Genomic DNA, 21,198 nt, shown 5'->3' with positions numbered 1-21,198 from the left:
GTTTCTATGGCAACGTGGAAATAGTTTTTTTTTCATTGCAGTAATGAGAATTTGAAGGGAAAATGTCTCAATGTGAAAAATCTTAATGGTGCACATATATTACATTTATTATTTATTGATTTAGTTTTTATTTATTTTTCAATCAATCACTCCATGTTTGGCTTTATTGGTGAGTGGTAATTTACTATGTTCTCTTGAAAAAAGGTATGTCTTCATTAAAAAAAAATTAAAAAATCCTAAAAATGACTAGGTGAATCTCATGGAAATATTTATGAAATTATAATATAAAATTATATTTTCAAAGAGAAAAATATAATAAATATTTTTATAATGTATAAATACTTATATTGCTTTTTTTTTAAATAATACCATTATATCACATTTTTCACTATAAAAAATTAAAATATATATTTTTTCATTACAGTAATGAGAATTTGGAAGGGAAATATGACATGAAAACAAAAATCATAAATGTTACAAATATTTATGTATTTGTTTGTTTGTTTATCTATTTGTTAATTTATTATTTATTTATTTTTTATAATTAAATAAACAGACATAGATACATGTGTGGCTTTATTGGTGATTATAGACATCTAATTTAATCACATCGGTAATTTACTTCTATATTGTTTTGCAAAATATCTTGATCAATTTACTGGGTCACCCCGACATTAAAAGAAAAAAATGTAAATTATATTTTACAAAAGAAAAATATAACAAATATTCCCAATATGTATGTATGTATGTATGTGTGTGTGTGTGTGTTATTTAAAAAAAAAAAAAAAATTTTTATTTTACTTTAATTAATAAATAATAATTGCTTATATTTAAAGTTTGCAGAAGTGCATTCTGGGGTTGCCTGATTTGTTATGAATGTGCACTGGACTAAAGGTGATGTGTTATTGTGTGTGATCTCAGGTGAGGTGTTTTTCACTGCTGCTGATGCTCAGATGACTCTAGCTGAGGCTAGGGAGGAGTGCGAGAGACAGGACGCAGTTTTAGCGTCTCCAGGTCACCTGCATGCGGCCTGGAGGGCCGGCATGGACCGCTGTAACTTTGCTTGGCTGTCTGACGGCAGCGCCCGCTACCCCATCTCTATACCCAGACAGCAGTGCGGCAAAGGACAGCTGGGCGTGAGGACTATGTACCGCTTCCTCAACCAAACCGGATTTCCCTTACCGAGCGAGAAGCTGGGAGCTTTGTGTTTCAAAGGTATGTCTTCAAGAAACGCTCATGACTAAAAACGAAAACAAATCCTTAAAACTTACTGGGTGAATCTCACAGAAACTTCACAATCCAAAGAATATTATTTATATTTAAGAATATAAGAATAACAGCTTTCTGAGTTCCCTATTGATTGGAAATCAGCTATAATTTTTCCCCTCTTCAAAGGGGGTTCTGAATCTGATCCAAATTGTTATCGCCCAATTTCCATCCTACCATGTCTTGCCAAAGTTCTGGAGAAGCTCGTCCTAAAACAGTTAAATGATTTTCTGGATAAAAATCATATATTATTTGACATGCAATCTGGTTTTCGGGTAGGACATGGGTGTATAACAGCTATCACAAAGGTCCTTGACGAGATAATTACAGCATTAGACAGCAAACAGGTCTGTATTGCCACCTTTATAGACCTCGCCAAGGCCTTTGACTCTGTAGACCATAGGATCCTTTTACATAAGCTTTCCAGTATTGGTCTGTCCTCTTCTAGCTGTGTTTGGTTTGCCAATTATCTCACCAACCGTGTCCAGCAATTGAAGGTGGAAAATATTATGTCAGACCCAATTAATATCTCTAAAGGTGTGCCTCAAGGCTCCATCCTGGGCCCAACCCTTTTTTCTATCTATGTCAATGATATAGCCAAAGCTGCTGGCACCTCTAGGATACATCTTTATGCAGATGATACCATTCTGTATTCAGTTGGTTCCTCTCCCAATTCTGTGGCTTCCAGTCTTAAACTCAGCTTCACCTCTATAGAGCATTTTTTTGATAATCTCCACCTTCAAATTAACACCAGCAAGACTAAATGTATCCTTTTTAGCCGAAAACCAGTTACCGAGACTCCACTTATAATCACCTGCATGAACGGTATGGCTCTGGAGTATGTCAAAAAATATAAATATCTAGGTATATGGTTGGATTCATCTCTGTCATTCATCACACACATCATTAACCTTCAAACAAAAGTTAAAGCTAGATTAGCCTTTCTTTTCCGCAATAAAGCTTCCTTTACTCATGCAACTAAACGCACCCTCGTTAAGATGACAGTACTGCCAATTTTGGACTATGGCGATATTATCTATAGAATGGCACCAAATACAGCTCTAAAAAAACTTGACACACTTTATCATTCAGCCATCCGTTTTGTCACTAATGTACCCTTTCACACTCATCATTGTGACCTGTATAAACGGGTGGGCCGGCCCTCTCTTCATACTCGGCGGCTCCATCACTGGTTTCTCTTCATATATAAAACAATCCTGGGCAAGACACCTCTCTATCTGTCATCACTTCTTCATGCTGCTCATAACGTCTATCATACAAGATCAAGTAATTTGATTAAATTTAGTACCCCTCCTACTTCTACTATCTTTGGACGTAATGCCTTCCACTTTGCAGCAGTACATGACTGGAATATACTACAAAACACACTGAAACTTACATCTCTGATTCCAATTTCCACCTTTAAACAAAACCTCCAAAATTACATAGTTGACTCTTGTTCCTGCTGACAATTATGAACTATATTTATACACACATATTTAAGCACTTTTTCTTTTTCCTTTTTCTTTTTTGCTGTTTACCTTTTTTAATTCAATTGCCTGTCCTATGTGTGTTATGTGTTTGACTATACAGTTGTATAGTATGTCCTTATTGATTTTTGTAGCCTCTTGGCCAGGTCATGTTTGTAAATGAGAAGTGGTTCTCAAACAGTTTACCTGGATAAATAAAGGTTAAATAAATAAATAAATAAAAAATAATATCATATTAATAATATAATAAAAAAAATAAAACTTAAAAAAGTATATATATATATATACTGTATGTATGTATATGTGTGTGTGTGTGTATGAATATATGTGTGCATATATATATATATATATATATATATATATAGTATATATGTACTGTGTGTATATATATATATATATATATACCCCCAATAATTTGTATTTATTTATTTATTTAATTTTCATTGCAGTAAGGAGCATTTGCAGGCAAAATGTCATAATTAAACTTTTCAAAACAATTAAATCTTAAAATCTGGCCCTAAAAATAATAAATTTATCAATTTTTAAATCTTTAAATAAATAAATGAAAATAAATAATCTTTTATGGAAGTATCTTTCAATTTTGAGATAAAATATAACAGACATGTTCTTTGACATGTTTTATGAGATTCACACAGCTCTGTTAGTTATGTTCCTCATGATGTTGTTTTGTAGATTGGGAGGTGTCTGTTTTGCTGTGATATCATAACAGCTGTGACTCCGAGCGGACCTTTCCTCTCTCTCTGCTAGCTGGGTGGAAGCAGAATAATTCGTTCTCTCCAGGGTGTCCTCAAATTTCATCTGTTAAACCTCTGTCCTACGTCTAGCTCAAATATGTGCCTTAAAACTAACTGACCTGTTTTCAGGTCAATTCCTCTGCCCAGAACGACTACGACCTTTGAACCCCGTAGCTGTCCTGCCGGGGGTTGTTTAAACTCTCCGTCTGTGCAACCTCAGTCGTCACTCGAGAGGGAAAATGGAAACAGGCCACACAAAAGCAGCGCTTAACATGCATTTAATCCGATTTTACATCGAGTATCTCCTTTTCGCCCCCTACCTCCAGGGATTTTGTGGCTTTCCTGTTAGCCGCGGCTTGTTTCATGTAACCGGTCTTGAAGCACTTCTCTTAAATGGGCTTCTACCGCAGAGTACCGCAAAACAAACAAAAGCACTCTGGGTAGGCCAAAAAAGAGCACGGAGGGCAAGAGCGCCCCACTATAAAATATAAACAAGCGCTAGTGGGGGGACGTGGCTTCCTCTTGTGCTGTTTCAAGATCACTGGGGTTTTATAAGGGAAAAAGATGCCTGATGTTTTACATCAGAGGCCCTGCATAGAAAAGAGGACACATCCCTAACGTCTAACAGCTGGCCTTGTGTGTCCACACACTGAGCCAGAGACAAAAAGCACTGACATACCCTTGTCATTAGCAAAAAATCATTTACTCACCCTTGTTTTTATCTTGTCATGTTGTGTTGTCATAGTATTCGTGTATTTTATATTCTCTTAGCCTGGTCATGACGTGAGCAGGCTTACACACTGTACAAAAAATCTTGAGCAAACTTAAAAGTTTAAAAGCTTACTTAAAAGCTTCAGCAGATTTTTAAGTTTTCTCAATTTAGTTTTGTAGGAGATTTTTGAGTTTTCTCAACTTTTAGTTTTATAAACTTAAAACAACAAGTTGAGAAAACTGCTGAAGCTGGTAAACTTTTCTCAACTTTTTTATTTATTTATTTTTTACAGAGCTGTAAAAAATCAAAAGTTGAGAGAACTTAAGCGTTTAAGGTAACCAGCTTCAGCAGATTTTTGAGTTTTCTTAACTTGTTGTTTTAAGTTATAAAACAAAAAAACTCAAAACTCTCCTACAAAAATAAGTTGAGAAAACTCAAAAGATCTGCTGAAGCTGGTTGCCTTAAACGCTTAAGTTCTCTCAACTTTTGATTTTTTACAGTGCAGAAAGATGAAGATAGATCTGCAGATGAAGAGACTGAAGGAAGCAGAAATGGGTGTGGGCTTTTGTCTGCCCACAACACTGTGCATAACTTTAGCATTATGCATCTGAAATGCTGCAAATGATTCAAAAGAACATAAATTATAAAATGCAGTAAATGCCAAAAGAACAACAATTGGTGGTTAGTACTGAAAACAAGCGTCTTGTCACATAAGTCAGACCAAACTGTTCAACTTCTAAGAACATGCAATAGATAGAAATCAGTTTTTTTTTCAATAGGTTGTACATTCAACATATTGAACAGACATTGTTTAAAAGTTTGACAATTTTGTAATGTTTTTGGGAAAAGTCTCTTATGCTAACCAAGGCTGCATTTAATAAAAAAATTTTTTTTTAATTTTTAATATGCAAAGAACTGCATTTATTTAAAGTACAATCTTTTGTCACTTTTGATCTCCTTGCTGAATAGAAGTATCAATTTATTTAAAAATAAAAAATGCTGACCCCATCGTTTTTAACAGTAGTGTACTGTACAGTATGTCTATCTCTTTTTTTTATTAGTGAAAAATTTAATATTGCATCTAGCCTGGTCTTACAAGGTCACATTGTGTCACTGTCATTAAAGGAAAAGAAGACCACATATTAAGACATTTTGAAATCCATTTATATTTGTAAATTCAGACAAAAAATAGAGGCCTTTTCACTTGTCCTTTCAGACTTTTGGACCCCCACTCTATTCCCCTGCATGCAGCCAGATGGGTGACTGCCATACATATAATCATGAATGGTTTTACTGTGGTGTTGAAACGTCTTGCTAAGCATGAAACTCTTACCGTCTGAGTCAAACCTTTGGCTGCCTACCAACATGTCATAAGCACAGCAGCTATATGTGTACGAACAGACAAGAGTGAACATTATAGTGTCGTTAACTTGGCCATTTCAAGTTTTTATATAGGTCCATGAAAGTGTGTCAGAGCTAGCATGCATGTAGACAGCAGTGTAGGGTTTGATTTATTGATTGTGAGAATGAGATGACGTTGGCACTTACATTATGAAACATTCCAAGTGCACTTATTCAAGACTATTTACCTACTGGTCGGAGTCAAAATATGTGGTTAGGCAAAATGCAACCTAGCCAAAAATGTGATGGAAAGGAAGCTAAAGTTTCAAAATAAATATAAACTGTCAGGTTCTACCCTTTCATAGTGCGTCATTTTCCCAAAATAACTCGTTACCAGCCAAAAAAATCCCTAAATACTTAGACGATTCTGCTGTTATTGGCATTTTGTAGAAATATCTTGACTTTGTTGCCAGCAATTGCACTTACTTGGTCAATATTAATAGACCAAGGGCTGTGTCTTATTTGGGGTAAAACTACAAAAGTATTCTACAGTGCTCACCTTAATAACACCTCATAAAATTGTCAGTTTCATCTATCACAATTGAATGCATAGAGATATATAGGTTGACAATGTGGCACTTTCAGAATTTCAATTTCTCTGTTTGTTTGGGCAGTCTGACTTGTCAGCTGCTGTCAGTAAATTGTATAAATATGGGTCAGACAAGCTGAACAATTGAAGCCATTCACAATTGAAAAACATTATTTTGTAATTCAATCTGGTGCCACTAGTGGCACCAAAGCTACACACTTTGCCTTGAAAAGTATTTGCTTGGTCAAAATTAAATTTTTCCTTTTCTCTCTGTCCTCAGGATGGGATCTCACAACTGTACCCACAGCTGGACCCACAATACCTCAAGTTCTCTTAGACAGCCATCTAATTTCTTCCCTTAAAGCAGTCTCTTCTATGCCAGCCCATGGCACCACAGAAGAGCCACCATCCATGTTCTCTGCAAGCATGGCTCCACACAACAGAGGCGCTCCTGAAGCGTATCCCTCTGCTGAAGCCATTGCTGTTGTACCAACTGAAGCTGACAGAATTTTGGATATGGAAACCACAACCACATTTATTGACTCTGACAGCTCCTTGGACAAAGACAAAGACAGCTCCTTGGTGCAAGGGGTACCCCATGGTGTAGATGATTACTTTCCTGTCCAGCTACCCTCAGCTACTCCTACCACGCCTGAAATGCCACATTATTCAGATTCAGTCTCTTCTATGCCAGCCCACGGCACCAGAGAAGAGCCACCATCCATGTTCTCTGCAAGCATGGCGCCACGCGACATAGGCGCTCCTGAAGTGAATCCCTCTGCTGAAGCCATTGCTGTTGTACCAACTAAAGCTGATACAGTTTCGGATATGGAAACCACAACCACATTTACTGACTCTGACAGCTCCTTGGACAATGGCAAAGACAGCTCCTTGGTGCAAGGGGTACCCCATGGTGTAGATAATTCCTTTCCTCCCCAGCGACCCTCAGTCCCTACCACACCTGAAATGCCCCATTATTCAGATTCCTTCTTCTCTATCCAGCTTCCCCGCCAGCCCACCGCAGGGAGCGTGCATCCTCCGATGGATACTCCGCATGAGGGAAACAAGGATACAGAGGGTAGCAGCAATGGTGACATGGATATTTCTGAGAGTGTGATTCCTACTTCACCTGTGTTTACTACAGATTTGCAAGGAGATCCACACAAGCCAAAAATTGTGTACAAAGAGGATGAAACCACAGCAGACATGACTGAATCCACTTTGCTAAACCCAGTTTTAAATAAAGTGGGCATCAACGTGTTCATATACAACATTACGCAGATAAATCAATCAGGTAGGTCAGATGGAAGTTCAGAAAATTTTGTCTATGCAAAAAAAAAGTTCATATAGAAGCTAATTTTACCAGAGCAAGACAGTATTCAAGTATACAATGCATTGACTTCTTGAAGCAGTTTTGCTTGTCCTTTCGTATTTTGGTGTGGCAGTGTTTTTCTGATTGTTGCATGTCCAAAGCAGCATGTTGTATATGAGTGACTTGGTTCAGGAAAAACTGCGATGCAAAATGAATGTAGATCTTGGCTAAAGAGAGGCCACATTCGAGACGCCTACTGCTGTCTTGCAAACAAAAGATTTGGACTTGGTCCTTTGATTTCATGCAATTACTTTAATATTTGGTTTGTGCCGAATCTTTATCTCATTCAGAAGTATAGCTGGTGCTGCCTATATGCATAAAGAAGAAAAGAGAAACAGATCTTCCATGCCTTCCCATGACCTTAATTGACTTCCCGTGTTGCTGGAAAGAGTGTTGACTGAGGTTGATAAACATCTGTAAATAGACTGCAGCCAGTGTTCCTGTCTTTTAAGTCCTGTGGGTCGACATTAATCAGCTGACCCATTTATACCATGTGATACTGTTAAAGGGGAACCTATTCTAGTAAATTATCAGGGAGAGACAGGGGTTTTGGGTGTGAGAAAAAGTTGCTCTCAAAGCCACAGACAAATGCCTCCCGGGTCAAATGGCAAAGCCCCTTAAAACAATCAGCGAGGTAATCACTGCAAGCTAATTATACTTTTCCTTACCTCGTCCAGTCTACAGATCATGTTACCATGTGTGGCGGCTAGTGAATCCACCAAAGAAAAAATAATATTTTGTTATGTATGTTATTGAGGACTTGAGGATGAAGTAAAATTTCTGGCTATATTTCACACATTTTAACTGCGTAATGTAACAGTAGCTGGAATGAATTTGTTTAATTTTGAGCTATTTAAAAATGAAAAGGGTTTTCAGGGATTTTGCAGTATTGTGACTTTAGGGTCTCACAGGGACATGTCACCGAATAGAATTAATAATAAGCTTTTCTCAGTATATAAGTAGGGCCATTACTTATGTAGAAACAGTCAGTAATATTTTGACTGCCAAAATCATAACTGATGTGAGTGTTTTATTTGCCTCAAGTGAGAGTCTAGCCATTAAGTAGAATATATATGCAGCGCTAGAATCTAAGATGTCTATAAATTTATTTGAAAAATTGGTAACTTGAGGTCGTAACTGAATATGGAATCAGGATTTACAGTAGATTATCTTTGATAAACTTTTGGCTTACTCAGTATAAACTAACTCAGGTGTGTGTAATGTCTTTTCATTTTTTGTTTGCAGGTGATAATAAAGCAGTTGATACTATTCTAAAATTCTTTGGAGAACCAGGGCTTTCTACTCCACTTATAACGGCTGGTGAAAGTGAGCCAACTTTAGGCAGTGGAGACCTTATAGGTGAAACATCAGCTTCTGTCACCATCACCCCAAAAGTGAGTTTCATTAACGGAACGCACGAGTTGACTCTGAAACCAGACACTGACCAAACTAAGGAGGCTAGAAGAGACCAGATTGACACTGCTATCCCACCAACAGAAAAAAACATCCCTGATGATGAGATACTTACTATGCATAAAATACTTACAGCGGATGCTGATAGCACCATATCTTCCCCTGAAACAGACGAATCTGGCTCAACGACAAGAAGCCCAACTGAGCCTAATTTTTCAACAAAGAGCTTGCAAAGAATAACCATGACAGAGCTGCCCACATTTTCAACCAAATCTCCAAGCCATGAAATGACCCCACAAGCCATATTATTTAGCACGCACGAAGAAGGTTCGGGGATGCGCATAACAGATGATGAAGAGGAACTGACCACCTTGGAAGGTTCTGCGGATGACACACTGACAACAACTAATGACCCATATGAGGTGGCTACCGATGAGACTGAAATAGCTGAAACAGAGAAGACTATACCGGCATTTGGAGTGGACTGCAATACCAAAGGACCAATTGATACAACGGCAGAATCCAACACTGTAGAAATAAAGAGAACAGAAAAAAAAGAAATGAAACCAGAATCAGAAGATTTTGAGGGCTCAACCTCCACTGAAGACGAGGGCTCGGGACAAGATATATATGCAGCAGAAGAATCAAAACACACAACTTTATCTCCATCTTTCACTGTTTCATCTCATAACTTTACAAGTTCCTTAACAAGTACTCATGACAAAGAGCCAAGGCAACCTGTTAGTTTGGCTTTGCCCAGTACAGAGCCTACGATTCGGGTGGTTTCAACTTTTCAAACAGAGGCAATCCCAGAAGAAAGCACTCCTTATATTACACACTCTGAGAAAGACCGAGACACAAGCACAACTAAGAGTCCTTTACTGGTGCTTGAGATTGAAAAAGATGTAAGTACAATCTTCACCATCTCTGAGGACATAAGCTCTGGTGATCAGCCAATTGAAGCATTCTCAAAACAACATTTCTCTGCAACTACTGTTCCATCCCTTCTCATTCAACAAACTGAAGAAAGTAGCGTTGGTGCATATGATAAAGCAACTAAAGTATTTGAAGGTTCTGCAGAAGGCACAGCACCATTGATTTTCACTAGTGTCCAAACCCAAACAAAATTCACAACCCAAAGATCAGAAACCACCGTTCTGCCCATAGATAGTCTTAGAGCAGTAATATCTTCCTCCCAAGAAACTATTCTAATCCCAGGATCGCCTTCAGAAGAGACAACAACCTCAGTCCAGTCATCAGGGACTTCAGGCTCCGAAGAAACTGATCTAATCCCAGGATCACCTTCAAAAGAGACAACCACCTCAGTCCAGTCATCAGGGACTTCAGGCTCCGAAGAAACTGATCTAATCCCAGGATCACCTTCAAAAGAGACAACCACCTCAGTCCAGTCATCAGGGACTTCAGGCTCCCAAGAAACTGATCTAATCCCAGGATCACCTTCAGAAGAGACAACCACCTCAGTCCAGTCATCAGGGACTTCAGGCTCCCAAGAAACTGATCTAATCCAAGAATCACCTTCAGAAGAGACAACCTCCTCAGTCCAGTCATCAGGGACTTCAGGCTCCCAAGAAACTGATCTAATCCCAGGATCACCTTCAGAAGAGACAACCACCTCAGTCCAGTCATCAGGGACTTCAGGCTCCCAAGAAACTGATCTAATCCCAGGAACACCTTCAGAAGAGACAACCACCTCAGTCCAGTCATCAGGGACTTCAGGCTCCCAAGAAACTGATCTAATCCAAGAATCACCTTCAGAAGAGACAACCTCCTCAGTCCAGTCATCAGGGACTTCAGGCTCCCAAGAAACTGATCTAATCCAAGGATCACCTTCAGAAGAGACAACCACCTCAGTCCAGTCATCAGGGATTTCAGGCTCCCAAGAAACTGATCTAATCCAAGAATCACCTTCAGAAGAGACAACCTCCTCAGTCCAGTCATCAGGGACTTCAGGCTCCCAAGAAACTGATCTAATCCAAGGATCACCTTCAGAAGAGACAACCACCTCAGTCCAGTCATCAGGGACTTCAGGCTCCCAAGAAACTGCTCTAATCCAAGGATCACCTTCAGAAGAGACAACCATCTCAGTCCAGTCATCAGGGACTTCAGGCTCCCAAGAAACTGATCTAATCCAAAAATCACCTTCAGAAGAGACAACCACCTCAGTGCAATCATCAGAGACTTCAGAAGAGATAACACAAGAAATATCACTTTCTACATTTGGATTCTCAACGGAGAAGCCTCTCACTTCATTTAACCAAGTTTCCAGTTCTCCCACCACCAGTGTCGCTACAGACTTAAATGCGAAAGAGCCAGTTCAGGTCTTGGATAGGGCAACTACTTCTGCTACAGAAGACGTTTTCACCACCCCCCAAGCCACAAGTACTGTGGCATTTGAAGATAATGCTGTAGATTATGAAGATGTGGCGGGTCCCTCAATTGTTGAAGGACAACCACCATCCAGGGAAGAGTTCACCACAAGAAAACCAAAAGTCTGGACAGATTCCAGCTACACTGTTGAGAGCCATATGGAGGATTTGCAAGGTAAAATTCCACATAATATTTTTGTAATTCACATTGTATACTGCTTATCTTGTGCAGTGCTGTATTGGTAATTTCAATAGTTTCTTTCTTGAGGTTTACAAAATAATTTAATTACTCTGCTTTGTAGTCCACTTATCCATAATGGACTTGCCCATCCACTAATGGATGTTACTTTGTTATTTTAGGTCTCACGCTTTGCTCTGTCAGTGTGTGTGAAAATGGAGGAACTTGCTATTCTAATGGAAAAGGAAACATGTGTGTCTGCATGCCTGGATACAGTGGGAAGCATTGTGAAAATGGTTTGAAGCCTTTAATATTTGCGTTTTTATTCACTTTTGATTAACACGTTTGGAGTTTCTAAGTAAAGTAAGACATTTTCATTTTGTAATTCCTCCAGATGTTGACGAATGCCAGTCAAACCCTTGTCACAATGGAGGAACATGCATTGATGGGTTAAACACGTTCAGTTGTGTCTGTCTGCCCAGCTATTCAGGACACCTCTGTGACCAAGGTATGAAATCAACACTAACATGATGCTATACAGTTGCTTTAATTGTTTTTTTTTTATATGAAATTCTTTAAGGAATGTTCTTTGGGCAACTAATTGTGGACTGTTACATGATAGCAAGTTGCTAAACGATTTTATCACGTCACTTTCATGCCAAGGCATAAGGTCTATTGTATCTTCTGGTTTATTTTTGAAATGTTGAAATGATTGCATATTTTAAACATTTATCTGCCTGATTGCCTGATAGAGTTCCATTGAAGTGGAAGAAAATATAATACTTAAATTATTGGTAGGAGCTGTTGGATGGAATATGTTATGATTTAGGGTGCTAGTTTCTAAATAGTGAGCTATGGCTGTTTAATAAATCCACTGAAGCAAATTGTATACATTATAGCGGTCAGTCCAAACAGTTAGAATGGGCAAACCAAACCACAAAGTTCACCACATCTGGCAGGCTTCATCCTCCAGAGGGTGTGCGGTATGGTGTCCAGAGAAATGAAAGCAAATTTGTGCCAACAATAGGGTTCAGAGAAAAGGTCATGGAGTCAGTGACAGTACTGCCTCTTCCCTTACACCCACCACACTTCTCACAAATGCTGAGCAATTTGATGAGCCGTTGCAGAGCCAACTGATTTACTTGGCATGTTCCCAGGAACATTAGTGTGACTACGTAAACGATGAGTACATTTTCCTTTAGTCGTCTCGTCATACTTATCCAGGCATGACTTGAGTAGGTCCCACATTTAGGCTGTGACTTTTAGAAGGCTTCGGAAACTAATTAAAGCCATCTTGAAATGACGTTTTCAAAACACTGAACTTCTGTAATGTGCATATTTTAGTGGAATATTCAGGAGAAAATAATTTGATTGGGTTGAAACTGACGTCTTGCTATGATATTGTTAGCAGTGCTTGCTAAGGCAATAGCAATAGGCCGGCTTAGATGTACATCTAAGCTGCATACTTAAGACTATTATATTAAAGGTTTAGTTCACCCAAAATTGAGAATTCTGCCATTAATTACTCACCCTCATGTGGAATTGGCACATGGGTCTTTACTACGAAAGCAGCTGGCATCAATTAATGCATCACAATTTGTCCAAGAGGCTTGTGGAGACTCCTCTAAGTCACACAGTATAGAAACTCCCAAACACCTGACTCCATCTCACGTAGGACTTTCCCCGCTATGAAAATAATCAGTTGACTTATGAATGAGAGCCACATTTTAACTTTGAAGAGAGCTATTAACCTTCTCAGGACTTGACATTTACGTGCACTCACACAGGCTTGACGGTCGTGTTGGGCGTTGGTCCCCCAATGGATTGGTTCCAGATTCATACAAAATATTGCTGCCATTAGTCAGCAGAGCTAATCTTCTCCATGCATAAACATCACCTCTGAGGACATCTGTTTTCTCAGGCTTTTTAGCCAAGGATCAGGGGAAATCATAAAAAGTTGAACTCTCGCGGTCCACGCAATGTAAAAAAAAAAACTTTATTTTACATTGAACACAGTTGTGTTTAATCAGTAAAGCTGAATTTGGACCTTTGGTGACAGTTGAAAATGTTGCATTCAAAGCTGCTGCATTAAACTTTGTGATACTGTGATAAATACAATATTTTAGTCAAACCAGAATCTTGTCAAGATGCCTAGCAGGAAAAAAAGTACAAAAATGTTCAATTTATTTCCGACAAAGAGCCACAGTTGCATGCAACACCCAGTTGCTAGACACTGACTAGTGGTTAAAGTACTTTTCTTGATTTGATCCATTGTCTATATTGCTTCTAGGTCTTTCAAAATAAGTAGGCAATTTAAAAACCACCAAAGTCATGGATATGTTGTTTATATTTGCTCTGACCACAATTTGACTACCATTTTTTGTACTAAATTGCTCTATGCATCTTGACATATTTCACTTGGTCAATTCGGTTGAACTATTTGTTGTAATTTAACATTACTTTAAAAAACTTAAGTTATTTGGATATTATTGTAGCAATTATAATAGATTTTCAGTGGCGCTTGCTAATGTACGTGCACTATGCTTCGAAAGCAGTCCTGATAATCTACTGGACATTCAGGGCAAAGGATGAAGCGAGCACATAATAGTACGTAATCAGTTAAAGAAAACAGCACTATGGGCCGTGTGTCTGAGATGATTTACTTGGCCTCATTTACTGGTGTTTTCTTTCCAGCCTCATTAGATGTCATTGTTTGCATTTAGCTTTCACACTGAGCGCTGCGGTCATTGGTGGGTTTCACTCCAAGCAAAATGTTGATGATCCTCATTGTATGGCATGGAATAAAAAGTGCTTTGCACTAGGTTAACCCAGTTAACTCGAACTCAAAACAGACGCGGTTCTGTGTGTCTGTTCTGCACCATAACCGATTATACTTGATCTGAAAGACAGGCTTGTTTATGATTAATTCTGAAGAAAATGGCTACAGATTCAATCATGAGACGTCTTTTCTTTGATAAACTATGGACACTGTGATGCTGCCTGTAGCTGCATCATGAATTACAAAAGCATCTGTCATTTGAATTTGGATGCACTGATATGGCTAACATTATGGATGCTATCCAGTGTTTTCTCATTTGTAGGCTTCTCATGTTTCAATGTCATTCAATCTTTCAGATACGGAGGTTTGTGACTTTGGCTGGCACAAGTTTCAGAGCCACTGCTATAAGTACTTCACACACCGGCGGACATGGGAAGCAGCGGAAAGAGAGTGTCGTCTGCAGGGCGGTCACCTCACCAGCGTCCTATCCCATGAAGAGCAGCTCTTTGTTAATCGTGAGTTTATGATTTTATAGAGTTTATGAATGGTATTGCCAAAGCAGACATCAGTCATTTTATTGCTCACTCTTGATAGGGCCTGAACAAACCATTAACTCTTTTACTTCGTAACTCTTTCAGTATTGTATAGAATGCTGTAGATTACTTAGTTTTGTAGGCCAAACCAGAAGTGAAAATCACCTTGGTTCTCTCTCAGAAAAATAAAAAACCTCTCGGACACCAACAAGCATGTTTATATGTTCTGCATGATAATCTTCACAATTGAACACAACGTTTATGAAGTCTAAAACCTAAATGCAGTTGGTAGAAGTACAAAGCTAATAGTAGGCAATATAAACAAACTACATGTTTTCATGACTTCAGCGTCACCACATTAAGATTCTGACAACTCTCACAGTCTTTATTTAAAAAAAACAAAATCCCTGACAATCTGAGTTAGAATAGTTTGCAAAAGCTGTAAAAAGTTAAAAAATAAAAAGTCAAAAGTTGTAATGGTTTTACTGGTTATGGTAATTGGTCACCTTCTAAATCCTAATGGAATATGTCCCAAAACACACTACAGAATGGTTAAATGGTTAAAAGTTGATGGTTTGTAATTTTTGTAATGGTATTTGTGTTTCATTTGTGATGATATTAGACTTTTCTGTGATGGTTCTATTGGTTTTTTCAGCAGGGTTGCCTCGTTGTTTTTATATAATGCATTTTAAGTACTTTAAAAGGCTGTTGTTGGCTTAGGTTTGTTTTTATAACCACAAAAATATTATCTTAATACTTCTTTGTATATACTGCGTACTCTGCGTATAGGGAGCGGCGGTACTGTCTATAGGCTTATTTAGACACTTGTTAGCAACTGTTCATTTTCAAGGCAAGCTTTAAAAGCAAGCATTACTGATGTATATGTCATAGAATAAAACATGAACATATTCTGAGCTTGTGTTCACCACAGACCTTATTTCAGATGTTAAACCAAAAACCCATTGATGTCAGGACGATGGTTCAAAAGTGCTAAAATGCTAACTCTCCAGGTTTTCGCTATTTGTAGCACTTTATAGCAATGCTCTAAAAACTACGAAAACCTTTTAGAAGCAGCATAGCAATGCTTTTGACAAATGCCCACAGCAATGTGTAGTGTTGAGTTTTGCACAGGCACATTTCCATTAAATGTAAAAAATCTAGTTTCAAATTAGGCAAAAAAGATACTCAGGACTAACTGAATTCTAGCACTGAATAAACAAAGCATAAGTCAAATTAAAAGTGCTGTTGACTCTAAATTAAACATACGTCTTCTTGGCTCTTTGGGGTACAGAAACGATTTGTTCTACATTTGTTTGTGTCATGTGATGTGTGGTTTGGTTTAACTGATTTCCTGCTATTTCTACTTTGGCCAGGAGTCTATTAAAGATGTCAAAGAAGTTTGCAAAGGTCCTCACACCAAAAAGATGAATGAATTTCTTCCATTTCTTTAGACTTCCATATAGACTTCTCTAAAGAAAAAAAAGCACATCCACTAGCATACAGAGACAACTACATTTAGATTGATTATCCCAAAGAGTATAAACACCGTGGTGCTATCAAAGCATTCCTCTGTTTGTTTGAGTTTCCCGACCAGTCTGACACAGCAGTTTGAGTTTGGAGAGGGAACTTTCCATTTTTCCCACCAATAAGCAGATATAAATAGTAGAAGTTAGTCAACCACACAACTTGTCCACTTCATCCCAAGTCATACAACTAGTTTGGCAGAGATATATACTGAAATCTGTGTAATTGTCTTGTAGGTTTGGGACATGACTATCAGTGGATTGGACTGAATGATAAAATGTTTGACAATGATTTCCGATGGACTGATGGACACCCTATGGTAAGATGGGATTCATTATTTTGATCCTAAAATGTCTGTTTATTAGATGAACATCTGTGTTCCAGGTGACTATGAATTCAGATGTTAACATTCAGATATGAGTCATTCTTGGTGTGTTGTTTTTTTCTCCGCCCTGAATAAATGAGGTTGTTTGATCCGAAAATTAGTGCGAAGCAATTGTGCATACAGTTATTAAAATCACAGTAAAAAAATTTGTTACTCTGCCATAAACCATAAGCTTATATGATGCTAATCCTAATGGAAAAGTCCTCACTTTAACATTTTTCTAATTCTGTGTGGTATCACATAGAAGCACATCACATCAACTTTATTTATTTATTTGCTTTTTTACGTGTATTTATTAGATGTATTATTTATTTGTTTATTTAGCTGTTTGATTAATCGTTTATTTTATTTATTTGATTGATTTTATTCATGTATTTTTATGTATGCATGTTTTTATTTCCTAAAATAGCATAAATCAGAATGCAAAACTGCTAATTTTGCAAATATTACATTTTTGCAAAAACATTCAATTGATTTTGATGATCTTGCTTCATCATGCATATTTGATATTTATTCGATTTTTTGTATGCCTTTCTACATATGAAATATGTAGACTTGGGCTTGTGTGTTTGTGTTCAACCCATGCAAATTGCTTGCAGCAGTACATTTTATTAGAATAACGTATCATCCCTTTTCCCCCAGAGCACAGTCTGTTATGATTCTTCCATGTGATCTTTGCGCCCTCATGTGGGCACATGCAGTGGTGCACAAGCAGTTGGAATAACACCTCCCCCCTGTGTTCTTTTGCACTAGCAATTTGAGAACTGGAGAGTGGGTCAGCCGGACAGTTTCTTCTCCACAGGCGAGGACTGCGTGGTGATGATCTGGCATGAAAGCGGCCAGTGGAACGACGTGCCGTGCAATTACCACCTGACCTTCACCTGCAAGAAGGGCACAGGTGAGACCTCCTCTTCCCCCTCCTCTAATCTGTCGTTCACTGTCAGCTCACTGTCCTTGTCCTTCTTTTGCCTCTGTCTCAGTGTCCTGCGGTCAGCCTCCTGTCATAAAGGACGCCCATATCTATGGCAGCATGAAGGCGCGCTATGAGATCAACTCTCTGGTCAGGTACCACTGCAAGGATGGCTTCATCCAAAGACACGTTCCCACTATCAGATGCCAAGAAGACGGCCACTGGGACAAGCCCAAAATCACATGCTTGAATCGTAAGTCTCTGTATGGTGACCCATACTCGGAATTCGTGCTCTGTATTTATCCAATCCAAAGTGCACACACACTGTGAACACACACCCGGAGCAGTGGGCAGCCATTTATGCTGCGGGGCCCGGGGAGCAGTTGGGGGTTCGGTGCCTTACTCAAGGGCACCTCAGTCGTGGTATTGAGGGTGGAGAGAGCGCTGGACATTCACCTCCCCTCCCCTCCCTACAATCCCTGCCGGCCCGAGACTCGAACCCACAACCTTTGGATTACGAGTCCGACTCTCTAACCATTAGGCCACGACTTTCCTTCCTTAGTGAAATCCAGTCACGAAATGCACTAATGTTATTTTAGTATTAATTATAATTTAAAGTATTAATTTTGTATTAAAAATAAACATTTTATATATTTTTATATAAAACATTTTGAATTATTCTTTATTTACATTTAGCATTTAGCAGACGAAAGCGACTTACATTGCATTCAAGTTACAGTTTATCAGCTCTTGCTTTCCCTGGGAATCGAACCCATGATCTTGGCGTTGCTAGCGCCATGCTCTACCATTTGAGCTATAGGAAAGCCATTTATATATTTAGATTTTGTTATGCTTTTGTCTTTTTTTTATATATATATCTATAATAATACTAGCAATTTTAGTAACTTATTTCAGTTAGTTGCCAGACTAATGTCTTACTCAAGACATACTGAAATTACATTTTCTTTTAAGTTCCACTTTAAGGAGTAGTTCACTTCCCGAATAAAAATTTCCTGATAATTTACTTAAACCCATGTTGTCCAAGATGTTCATGTCTTTCTTTCTTCAGTTGAAAGAAATTAGGGTTTTTGAGGAAGTCATTCCAGTATTTCTCTCCATATAGTGGACTTCAATGGCGGCCAATGGGTTGAAGGTCCGAACTGCAGTTTCAATGCAGCTTCCAAGGGCTCTACATGATCCCAGCCGAGGAATAAGGGTCTTATCTAGCGAAACGATTGGTCATTTTCTAAAAAAAATTATACAAATTGATATACTTTCTTGCCACAAAACTCTAGCATTACATAGTCACATTGGAAAGGTCATGCGTGACATTGGCAGAAGTACCTTCCCAGTGTTTACAAAGTGAATGTGCAAAAAAGTCAAACGGCCTTTACAAAAAAAAAGGTAAAACAATGTTGGATGATTTTGAAGTTGGAGGAGAAAGTGAGATGGAGTTTTTCGACCTACCCTACCTTTTTGAACCGAGGCACACAGACGAAGAACTAACCATGCGTGACCTTTCCAATGTGATTTTGAAGTGCATGAAGTTGCGCATGCACATTGCAGAGCTAGTGCAAGATGAGTATTTGTGTTTACATTTTTTTAGAAAATGACCAATCATTTCGGTAGAAAAGACCCTTATTCCTCGGCTGGGATCGTGTAGAGCCCATTGAAGCTGCATTTAAAACTCTTCAACCCACTGGCGGCCATTGAAGTCCACTATATGGAGAAAAATCCTGGAATGCTTTCCTCAAAAAACTTCATTTATTTGTGACTGAAGAAAGAGACATGAACATCTTGGATGACAAGGGGGTAAGTAAATTATCAGGACGTTTTTATTCTGGAAGTGAACTAATCCAAGAAAGAATGTCATTTGGTTTTGGAAGTGAGGACGAATAAATAATGACAGAATTAAAATTTTTGGGTAAACTGTCCTTTTAAATTAACATCTATTTTCCTTTTATTCTGCAGCATCTACCTACCAGAAGATGTATGCACACAAATATCGAAACAATAACTATTACAACAACAGTAAGAGACGCTATAGCGAGTCGACGCAGTACCGCCATGTCTGGTCAAAAACAGCAGATGATTCCAGACACTGATCTCCATCCAGAGCTACAGATGCTTCACATCAGAGAAAGTCTAACGGGGCGAAGCCAAACCATGTGCCTGATGAATGTTTTAGAGCCGAGAAGTGAATTACCCTGAAGGACTGCAAAAAAATAAAAATAAAAAAAAAACACCATCACCCACCCACTAAGAGTGTACTTTGACTATGCAACAGTCAACATTGCATATTGTAATAATGTCTTAATGTTTTAACATGGGGAGGGGGGTTTCTGGTTAGAATGTATATAGTAGAGATAATGAACAAGTAAAAACAGCTGTGAATGGTGATTGTTATTTTGTTTAATTCATCCGTAACTTTTGCTTACGAAGAACTGGATTTCCTGTTCTCTCCGGCACAATAAGAGAGCACTATGGTACGAGTATAAACAGAACAATTACAGTACGCAAGAGTAAAAGAACAATAGGCCTTATATTGTTTCACATTGTGGTGAGGGGGGTTCAAAAGAGATGTCACGGGGCTGGAGGACAAACAATGCTGAAAGGACTGCAAATCATGACTGGAAAACAAATCTTCAACATCATCTTCCCTGGCAGCATCCTCAAACCATTGTACATCAAACCATTGTACACTCTCATAATCATATTCTCATATGGCATCAAAATATATTTCCGGTGTTTGGTTTTTTTATATGTGGGTTTGTAATATAACCATTTTTACTTTTTTTTTAAATGAATGTCATGGTAAAATATGAAAATATGAATACTGTATGTGTGGTTGAAAGAACTAGCATTTTTGTCAAACATTATTACAAATGTTACATGAAGCCATAGAAGTTTAATTTATTGCTGAAGATACATGTAACGATGAATGAACTGTGAGATTTTGAATAATAAAGCGCTTTTAGAATATTATGAACACGTTTAAACCGTGTGTGTTCTTGTTTGATTGCATTTCACAAAAATCCCGCGCTAATTCTGACAGAAACCGCCGTTACCATGGTGCTGTGGATAGTGTTGACCAAAAGAGGGCGATGTAACGGTTACGAGATTTGTCTTCCCGCGCGGCGCCATCATGAATTTGACGTGTGACCGTAATAAACAGACGCGTGCGCTGTTTTGACGACTTTCTAATCGACAAACTTGCTAATATTACAAGGTAAGGACATGGATGTTGAAGGTGAACACTGTTCAATGTTCATTTTGAGATTAACTCTGGCAAGCTATGGTGTTTTTTCAGAGAGATTTGGCAAACAAAATAACATTTAGACCAGAGGAAGCTACGACTGTTGACCTGAATAACTGAAAATACACAGTGAACATGGCCATCTTTAACTACAGATCCATGAAATTGTAGTTTTGTGGCATTCCATGTCTGTGGGCTAACTTTCTGCTAGTCAGCTTGTGTATTTCTAAAACTGCCCAAACTTTTAGTTGCTCCATTTCATCCTAGAAAACGGACCAAAAGTATTAGTGACTCTTCTAGGTTGATTA

The 21,198-nt window shown here is 38.3% G+C and overlaps 1 protein-coding gene across 1 annotated transcript in view; it reads left to right on the top strand.

Annotated features, from left to right (window-relative positions):
• The window catches only part of vcanb (versican b), a 30,967-nt gene extending 10,337 nt beyond the window's left edge, over window positions 1-20,630 (top strand). Inside the window, exons 6-15 of the mRNA XM_079407832.1 lie at window positions 922-1,215; window positions 6,434-7,447; window positions 8,771-11,500; window positions 11,686-11,799; window positions 11,898-12,011; window positions 14,639-14,797; window positions 16,576-16,658; window positions 17,478-17,622; window positions 17,705-17,887; window positions 19,606-20,630. Coding sequence (XP_079263958.1) covers window positions 922-1,215; window positions 6,434-7,447; window positions 8,771-11,500; window positions 11,686-11,799; window positions 11,898-12,011; window positions 14,639-14,797; window positions 16,576-16,658; window positions 17,478-17,622; window positions 17,705-17,887; window positions 19,606-19,739 — 4,970 coding nt within the window. The 3' untranslated portion in view covers window positions 19,740-20,630. The remainder of the gene's footprint in view (window positions 1-921; window positions 1,216-6,433; window positions 7,448-8,770; window positions 11,501-11,685; window positions 11,800-11,897; window positions 12,012-14,638; window positions 14,798-16,575; window positions 16,659-17,477; window positions 17,623-17,704; window positions 17,888-19,605) is intronic.
• Window positions 20,631-21,198: the final 568 nt, after the last annotated feature.

This window comes from Barbus barbus, assembly GCF_936440315.1.
Source record: "Barbus barbus genome assembly, chromosome: 45".
Taxonomy (NCBI): Eukaryota; Metazoa; Chordata; class Actinopteri; order Cypriniformes; family Cyprinidae; genus Barbus; species Barbus barbus.
The sequence above is the reverse complement of the archived record's forward strand: the minus strand, read 5'-3'. Positions and strand labels throughout refer to the sequence as shown.